This window comes from Delphinus delphis, chromosome 1 (assembly GCF_949987515.2).
Source record: "Delphinus delphis chromosome 1, mDelDel1.2, whole genome shotgun sequence".
NCBI lineage: Eukaryota > Metazoa > Chordata > Mammalia > Artiodactyla > Delphinidae > Delphinus > Delphinus delphis.
In genome coordinates this window covers 38,137,293-38,145,939 of record NC_082683.1, presented here as the reverse complement: position 1 = coordinate 38,145,939, position 8,647 = coordinate 38,137,293, and the positions used below count along the sequence as shown (strand labels likewise).

The 8,647-nt window shown below is 58.0% G+C and overlaps 1 protein-coding gene across 2 annotated transcripts; it reads left to right on the top strand.

Moving 5' to 3' along the window:
• Nucleotides 1-5,741: 5,741 nt before the first annotated feature.
• On the top strand, nucleotides 5,742-8,647 carry KNCN (kinocilin). Of its 2 annotated transcripts, XM_060004815.1 has the most exons (4): nucleotides 5,742-5,892; nucleotides 6,978-7,046; nucleotides 7,738-7,812; nucleotides 8,568-8,647. In XM_060004815.1, exons 1-4 carry the CDS (start codon nucleotides 5,742-5,744, stop codon nucleotides 8,645-8,647), a joined length of 375 nt encoding a protein of 124 aa, XP_059860798.1. The 2 variants fall into 2 exon arrangements, with proteins under 2 accessions (XP_059860798.1, XP_059860808.1); XM_060004825.1 differs by lacking the exon at nucleotides 6,978-7,046.

The following is an 8,647-nucleotide window of genomic DNA, read 5'->3' as shown; positions in this document are numbered from 1 at the left end:
TCTAGTGCCTTCCTGGTGGTCCTTTCTTCACCTGCAACCCTGAGGAGGAGACAGGCCTTCTAGAGAGGGGCTGGGTCCTGCCAAGGGGGGGGTGCCCCTTGTCAAGACCTCTGAATATAGCACAAGGTGAAGGCGAGATCATTGCTTCTCTTTTTTCAGTGAGGAAATGAAATTCGTCAAACATTTGTCAATCTCCTTTTCTGTGCCAGGACCCAGAGATAAGTGGGAAACAGCCTCTGCCTTTTAGGATCTCCCTATCCAGTGGAAGAGGCCGTGTCAGCAACCACCACACAAGCTGGCTTCAAAAAGCACTTTAACAGGCATGCCCTGTACCCAGTCCAGCCCACCCACCGAAGTGGAGCAGAGTCCCGTCTGTCTGAAGCAGCACTGAGCCTTTCTTGAGGCTCCATCGTGTGCCTGGGACTGTGCTTGTCCTGCCAGAGTTAGTAACAAAGAAAAATGGCGCCTCAATCCACAGTCCTCATGTTCTTCAAGCAGAAGGCTTCTGTGCGCATTGCCTTAGTAATCCTCAGAACCAGACTCAGAGGACTGTATGGGGAGGGCCTTTAGAAATTCCCAAGGAGGTGGCAGAGGGAGGTCTGAGTGTCAGGGCAGAAGACTGGGCACTGCTGCCAGCTTTGCTCCCTGGGGGAGCAGAGAGCCGAGAGGGGGTGCGGGGCTCTTCCCTGTGGGGACAGGTCATGGGCCAGGCTGCCAGGTGTTCTGCACCGTGAATCCTCCATGTCAACAAGGACATACTTTTTGTTGATGGTCCTTCCTTTGCAGGAACCCGTACCATCCTCACGTCCCCTCTTCATCTACCCGGTGTGGGATGGGCTGGATAAATTGGCCTGCAGAATCTGAGCCTTTTGACCCAGTCTCCTTGTCCCTGGAGACTGGGAAGCAGGGTGTGACTTTTGTCTCTGGACTCCAGCCCCACCCTGGTCAATCCTCCAGGTTGGTCCAGCAGGGATGTGACTTACAGGAGCTTCCTGGACCGAGTATTCCACCCATCCCACTCCCCAGGTCCACCTGGCCAGGCCTCTCTCATCCACAGCTCTGCTTAAATGCTGCTGTGCCTACTTTGGTTTTGCTGGCGTTGTTGTGCACTTACTAAGTAACAAGTGCTTTCTGAGAAGCTCACAGGCATTCTCTAATTTAATTCTCAGAGCAGTTATATGAGGTAAGGTGCTATTTACCCCACTTAACATGAAGAACCAAGCGGAAAAAGGAAAAAAATAGCTTGCCCACAGCTGTAGAGCTAGGAAGGTAGAACTGGAATTCTTCCCAGAGACCTGATACCCAGAGCTGTGCTACCTGGGTTCAAATCCCAGCTCTTCCACTTACTGGCCTTGGGCCCTGGGCAAGTTACACAATCTCTGAGGGTCTCAGTTTCTTAAACCAAAAATTGGGGAGGCTAGTGCTTACCTCGTGATGCTACTGTGAAAGTTACAAATTAATAAATGTAAAGTGTTTAGAGCAGTTCCAAGCACACATAGTAAGTGCTCAATAAATATTACAGTAGCCGTGATGGTTGTAGTTACTTTTATTGTTGTCTCCTGGGGCATAATTGCTCAACTGGGCCCCAGTGATGGAGATGAGGAAACCTTCTTCTTGGCTTGTGTGGGTGGAGATGTGTCTGGCCTTTCCACACGGGGCTGGCCTCTGGCCCTTTGTGGGATCCTCCTGCTGGCAGGCTGCTCTGTCCCTCTTGGTGGGGGTCCCTGTCCCCATGGGGCAGCTGTTATGCCACGGGAAGAGCCAGGTTGGGGGCTGGAGCCCTGGGTCCTAGTCCTTCCTTTACCACTGTTCACTAGGTGACCTTGGGAAGTCCCTTGCCCTTTCTGGGGACCAGGCCATGTGCCTGGCTCTGCTGGGCAGAGGCAGACATGCTGAGGGAGGCCCTGGGGCCTGGAACTGTGGCAGCCAGAGCCCCAGCTCTAGGGCTCACGTGCGGGCTGCCCTTAGGAGAGGGCTGGAGTGTCCTGGACCTCAGGCTTCTTGCCTCAAATCCAGTCTCGGCAGGCCTCGACCCCAGCCCATCCTGATTCAAATGGACCCTGAGGACTCCTGTCTGAGCTCCGTCTGGGGGCTCAGGTACAGGGATGGAGTCTTTCTCCCTCCAAGTGTCCACCTGCCTGAGCTCTGAGGTCCCCTCCTCCCTTCTGGCTGACTGCCCCTCTCCAGATCCAGCTTGGTGAACAGCAGTGCCCTAGTCCCATGCCAACTGCTCCAGCTGCTGAGGTCTGAGGGGAGCAGCGAGAAGCAAGGTCCCCCCACGGCTGGCACTCTTGTTGCCATGGTAGCAGTTGCCTTGGAAGCCACTTCCCCGACTTCAGCTTCCAAACAGTCCAGGAAAGCTGCCTGTCCCCCAAGGGATCGGTGAATTAATCAAGCTCTTTTCCAGGGTCCTCACCCCTCAAGGAAAATAAACAGAACTAAACCAAGCTGAGGCCTTTTCACCCACTCTTTCTCCCCACCCCCATGCCACCCTTGGACTTGGTGCTTCCAGGAAGGAAAGAGCATAGGCAGGCACCCTCCAGCCCTGGCCTCCCTGTCAGACAAAGAGATTTTGTGACAGAGTTCAGCAGTGACTCACGGCCTAGCCACACTGGATCCGGGGGCCTGGAGGACCGAGGCTTCAGCTAGGAGGGCTCTGAGCTTGGGGATGGGGAAGTGTAGGGTGGTCAGGCTCTAGAGCCTGGGGCTCCCATCTCATCCACCTGTGCCAGTAAGCTCATCACCCAAGGGCAAGCATGCACTTTCTTTCTCAGAGCTGGTACGGCCAGTATTGAGGAAAGAATTGGCAAGTCTCCCTCTCTACATTTGTAATCAACAGAGGAGCAGGTGTCACAAGTTTCCAGTAGCCTTTAGCGACACTCCTGTCATGCGGGAACGACGCAGGCCTCGACTGATTCTTCTGAACACCATGTCTCCCTCTAATGATGGGGTTGCCAATTCCTCCCACCTCCAATAAGATAATTTAGAGATGTGCTAGCATACTTCCCAGCTGAGCGGGGAATCTGGACGTTGGGTTCCATCATGGACTCTGAAGCCGTCCTTCCACCTCCCCATGTCTCGGTCTCCCCATCTGTTCTGGGAAGGAGCTGGGAGGTTCTGTGATCTTGTAACTGATGGTGGCTTAATGTGTCTCTCCTCCATATGCTCTGCTCTGCCTCTGTGCCCTGAGGGATTTACAGTGTCAAAGGAAAACTCTAATTCAGAATTTGTCTCCGGTTTTTAGAGGTCAGGGTGTTCTGGAATCTGAAACCCACAATGCACAGGCATCCCTGACTCTGGCCCCTGCCATCCCCATCCCCATTCACCAGATGAGCAAAGTGAGTCCCACAGTGCAAGGTGCCCACCTCGGAGATGTGGCCGGGGAGCCTCTGTCTTGCTGATGGTATGGGAGCGTCGCCCTCAGCCTGACACCAGGAGAGGAGCCGGCACAGGCCCTGCCTGGCCAGAGTTATGCAAACACTTAATAGGGGCGGAGGGGTGGGGTGGGGGGGGCATTGTGGAGGGTGTTCAGGTTCCCAAAGCTTCATGTCTCAGGAACACGTTTTCATGGACAACTATTTTGATGGCTCCTTCTAAAACTAGTCAGTGGGGGATAAATTGTGTGACAGAGACATGGGTTGTCATTTGATGCCTAGTTAGAGGAATAATCAGACCTCATCCTGGCGAGAGGCACAGGGGATGTTGGCAGCAGCAGCTGTGGCTGGGATGCCCACCTCCAGGGCCTTCCTCGTATGGGGGCCGGGAACATGGCCCTGGGGTCCATCGGTGCTCTGCGGTCACCCCTCCTCTCTTCAAACCTTTGAGTTCACACGTGTCCCCACCCAGGCCTCACTCCAGCTTCCTGACAGGGCCTTCCCTCAGTTGAAGCTCAGTCAGATGACCCTGGCATTCCCAGGCCCCTACCCCCACCCAGGAAAGCCTCCTGTTAGAGACAGAGGTCCCATGGTGCCCGCGGCCCTCCTCTCTGCCGACCTGAGGTGGTCGTACAGGTCCAAGCCCTCCCCAAGCTCTGTCCTTGTGTCCAGAAGCCCAGCCCGGGTGCCCACTGGCCACTCAGTGGTGCTCACGCCCTGAACCTGCCCTCAGGGGGCTCACCGTCTACAGAGGAGACAGGTGGCAGGCACTTCAGCGTGGGGATGCAGCCACTCAGGAGCCCTCAGGAATGGCTCTGCAGGGTCCTGCAGGATGAGGGTTCTCCAGATGGCAGAGGCCAGGTACACACTAGCAGAAGGGCCGCAGAGGAGGGGGGGGGCCGGGGGCAGGAGGAGCTGTGGAGGCAGGTGGAGGCCAGAGGCCTTGGGCCTGGCTGCATCGGACGGCAGACATGGAGCGGAGAGACAGGAGATCCAAAGAGAGGCCAGTGGGGCTGGTGATGGGACCCTGGGAACTGTGCTGATACATTAACAGCCAGAGAATGCAATTAGCGATGAGGGCTGGCACTGGGGTGCGGGGCCGGGCTGGGCTGGGTTACCGCTGCCCGGCCTTGACTTGGTGGCTTCTGCAAGTAGGTCAGACAGGCTGGGCAGAGCTCAGCCCAGAGGTCAGGAGGCGCCAGCCTTGTCCCCGTCTCCTGACCCCGACTGCTGACACCCAGCCCCTGCCAGTTCCTCTTCCCAACTCTAGCCCCCTAGCTTGCATGTGTTTCCTCCCACCCCTGCACCCACCACTGTTCTTCCCTGTCAGCCCCCCACCCGGGATCCCAGGGCAGATGGAAGGGCTCACCTTCTCAGCCCACTGGCAACTGAAAGGAAGCCTACCTGAGGAGGAGAGGGTCGCCTGAGTTCGTCCTCATACTAGGACCTCTCAGCCCTGCCTGGGGGCCCAGAGGTTGATGGGAGGGGGGAGGGGGAGAGGTGGGGTTAGCGAGGGGACTTGGCAGGACCCTCTCCCCCTCCTCCTCCTGTCCCCGTCGCTGTTCCTGTCTCCTGAGCCTCGTCCAGGTCTCCTTCCATGCCTCTGTCTCTGAGTCCCCAAGCAGAGGCCCCCAGGTGTACCTCCAACCAAAGGGACAGCAGAGTGGGTCCTGAGCATGTGGCCAAGGAGTCTCCTCACGTCTCTGGCTGCCGAGCCGCACGTGAAGCCGCCCGCTCATCCTGCCCCGTCCAGGACCAACAGTGGAACCTGGGCTGACTGCCCTAGTGGGCCTGTGGGCAGCAGCTCACATTGCAACCTCATAAATAACTCAGCACCTCCTGCCGCCTGCATCTCTGAGGAAGCCACGTCCTCTGGACCAGCCCCGCCTCCCACCTCCATTGCTTTAAACTTTAATAGGCTGAGGCTCAGTGGCAGCTGAGCAGGCTCCAGGGAGCTGGGGCAGGAGGTCCTGGGCAGGGGAGGTCCTGGGCAGGGGAGCTCGGGCTGAGCTCTCCCGAGAGAAGGCTGACGGGGGAGGAGCCCGTGGGGCAGTCCCAGCTCTCCAGAACTCTGGCAACCAAGGCAGGATGTGAGCAGGCAGAAGTTCCGAGAGTGGCTTCCAGCTTCAGGGGTCTTTAGGGGAGGAAGAGTAAGCTGGGGCGACCTGGGAGAGATCCTAGCTAAGACTATTGTCGGATAGGGTTGCAGATAAAGCCAAGGGTTACCAGCCCAGAATCTTACTGCCCAGAAACTCCCTCCCTAAAGGTGGAGCTCCAGCAAGGAGACATCCAAGAGGACTGAGACCTCCAGGGCTCTTCAGGGGAAAAGGCTCCGCTGGCTGGAGACTGTGCCCCGGGTGGGCCTGCATGGACATCCCCATCAGCAGCAGAGACTTCCGCTGCCTGCAGCTGGCCTGCGTGGCCCTCGGCCTGGTGGCCGGCAGCATCATCATTGGTGTCTCCGTGTCCAAAGCTGCAGCTGCCGTGGGTGGAATCTTTATTGGTGCCGCTGCTGTGGGTGAGCAGGTGCTGGGCTCGGAGAGGGAGCCGGGGCCATGGTCAGGTGAACGAGAAATGGAGGGAAGAGCTCGGTCATCAGGAATTTGGTTGGGGAGGACGGAAGCAAGAGGTGTGAGCAAGGCAGCCATGGTGGGGGGCGGGTACGGGGAGGGAGAGGGAGATTGGGGTGAGATTCCCGCAGCGCACTGCAGGGGTCAGCAGGTGTGGAGGAGGCGCTGGCGACCACTCCTCTTGGGCTACTCCAGCTCCGGCTCCCAGTCCCAAGCCCTGGGCTCTTGGGTTAGTGTTGGGACTCATAAGCCTGCTGGGGCTGAGTTGATGGGGGGCAGGTGGAAGAGAACAGAGTTCTCTGTGGGACCCTCCTTGAGCCAGGACAGGATCTAGCTCAGAGAGAAGGCTTCTTTTTCTTTTCCCAAATGTCGCAGCAGCAGATCTGTCTGTCCAGGCATCTATCCGTCTATCTGGGCCAGTCCCACTCACCTCCCCACAGTGGTGTTGGGTACCATCCCTCGCCCCACTCCGCCACCCTGGGCCACAAGCAGAAGCAGAAGCACGAGGCTGGTGGGCTCTGGGCATCTGTACCTGTGAACTCAGGCCAAGGGCCACAGACCCTTGGGAGTGGGCAGAGCAGGACCCGCTCTTCTGCTACCCCCTCCCCAGGTCTGGGTGAAAAGGAGCACACTGAGGAGCACCCCCAGTCCTGCCCTGGGGGCCCTAGGGGAGGGTGGGACATCAGAGAGTTGGGGAGTGTCAATGGGCCCATTTCCAGCCAGCTGGGAAGGAAGAAAGCCAACCTGCTCATCACCTGGGTGGTGTGGAGCCAGGAGCCTGGGCCTTCACAGCCTGTAGCCCCTTCCGCAGAAGGCACTGCTCCCCAACCCCTCCTGGGGCCGGGTATTGGGGAACCCCCCACGCACACACTCACAGCCTGCATTTATACACCCACAGTCCCAACCCTGCCACTGGGGTTCCTCCCATGCTCGCCCATAATCCACCCCCAGGCTCACAGCCCACAGCTTCATGCAGCTCAGACTAAACAGGCTCCCTCCCCATCAGGGAACCCCTCTGTGTCTCTCTTCTCAGGGCTCCTCATCTTGGCCTACCCCTTCCTGAAGGCTCGGTTCAACCTGGACCGCATCCTGCCTACGATAGGTGAGTCCTCTCCCCGGCCCCCAGCAGAGGACTGTGTGAGACGATTTGTTTGTAAGTCTGTGGCCCACTCTGCAGTGGAGCCGAGCCCACGTGTGTCGCTGGTACTGGCTGTGTGTGAGACCTTAGGACCCTTGTACAGCTCCCCTCCTCTTCTCAGCTCCCCACATATGCGCTCCCATCTCCATCAATCCTGTGGGGCTATGTATCCCTGGGTCTCCCCGGGACCTCCACCTCCTTAAAAATCTGCCACCTTGGGCTTCCCTGGTGGCGCAGTGGTTGAGAGTCCGCCTGCCGATTCAGGGGACACGGGTTCATGCCCCAGTCCAGGAAGATTCCACATGCCGTGGAGCGGCTGGGCCCGTGAGCCATGGCCACTGAGCCTGCGCTTCCGGAGCCTGTGCTCCGCAACAGGAGAGGCCACAACAGTGAGAGGCCTGCGTACCGCAAAAAAAAAATAATAATAAAATAAAATAAAAATCTGCCACCTTCTCCTTCCAGGGCCCATTTCTTCCACCTTCACTCCTCTCCCCAGATCAGCTCAGATCACGTGGGAGACGTAAAGGGATGTAGTGGAGCAAAGACAGCAGCAGGGATGGAGGGTAGATAACAGGAGGGCCTTCCCTTCCCAAAGCTGGACTTGATTTGAGAATGGCTTGGTAACCAGGGGGCTTGGGGTGGTCTCATCCTATAGGGAGCCTAAGAATCCACCCCCAGCCAGGGCCAGACCACGGGGAAGGAAGATCCAGCGCCAATGGTAATAAAGAAGGTAAGTTCCAGAAATCCCGGAGTCCATCTGCCATCTTCCCCCTCTGGGTGCACAGCTCTGTGGGGAAACCTTGAGGGAAGTGCAGAGGGGACTTCTCCGATCACAGGGAGGCAGCAGCGTTGGGTATTTCTTCCATGAGCTTAGTCAGAACCCTTCTTGCTCCCAGCTGAGCTCAGCTGCTCTGGTCCCCAGGGTTTCTCTGTCAGGCCCAGCATGACACCGCACTGCCCCCTTCCCTGCCCTAGGCCCCATGCCCGCTTATTTTCTCACTCTCCTCTTCCACTGTGGAATCCAGCTCTCAGAGCGGGTACCTGAAACTGGGCATCTCCCTCCTCCCTCCTCCCCACACACTGGAGGATGCCAGAGCAAGAGTTTCTCAAAGATGCCTCCATCCTGTGTCTGCTGCCAGTGGAAGTGCCTATTCCAGACACCCTGCCCAGCACTTTCCATGTGTTAATTTGTTTCATTCTCAGAACAGGCAGGTGCTATAATTAGCCCCACTTTATATATGGGCCAACTGAGGCACAGGGAGATTACGTGAGGCAGCCAGGAAGTGGTGCGGCCAGAAACCAGGCCTTCAGCCCCGAGTCCTGCCTCTAACACCCACACCATGCTGCTGTCCTCCAGAAGGGCCACTCTGACCATCCATGCCTCCCTCCCTCCCCATTCTAGCCCGCTCTGACCCCGGGTCCCTCTGGGTGGCCCTGACCCGGGACCTGTCTACTCAGCAAGGCCTGTCCTGGTCTCTCCCGCAGGAGTCCGCAGCAGCCTGTCCACCGTGAGCAGAACCCTGGAGAAGCTGAAGCCAGGGGGAAGGGGGGCTGGGGAGGGCTGA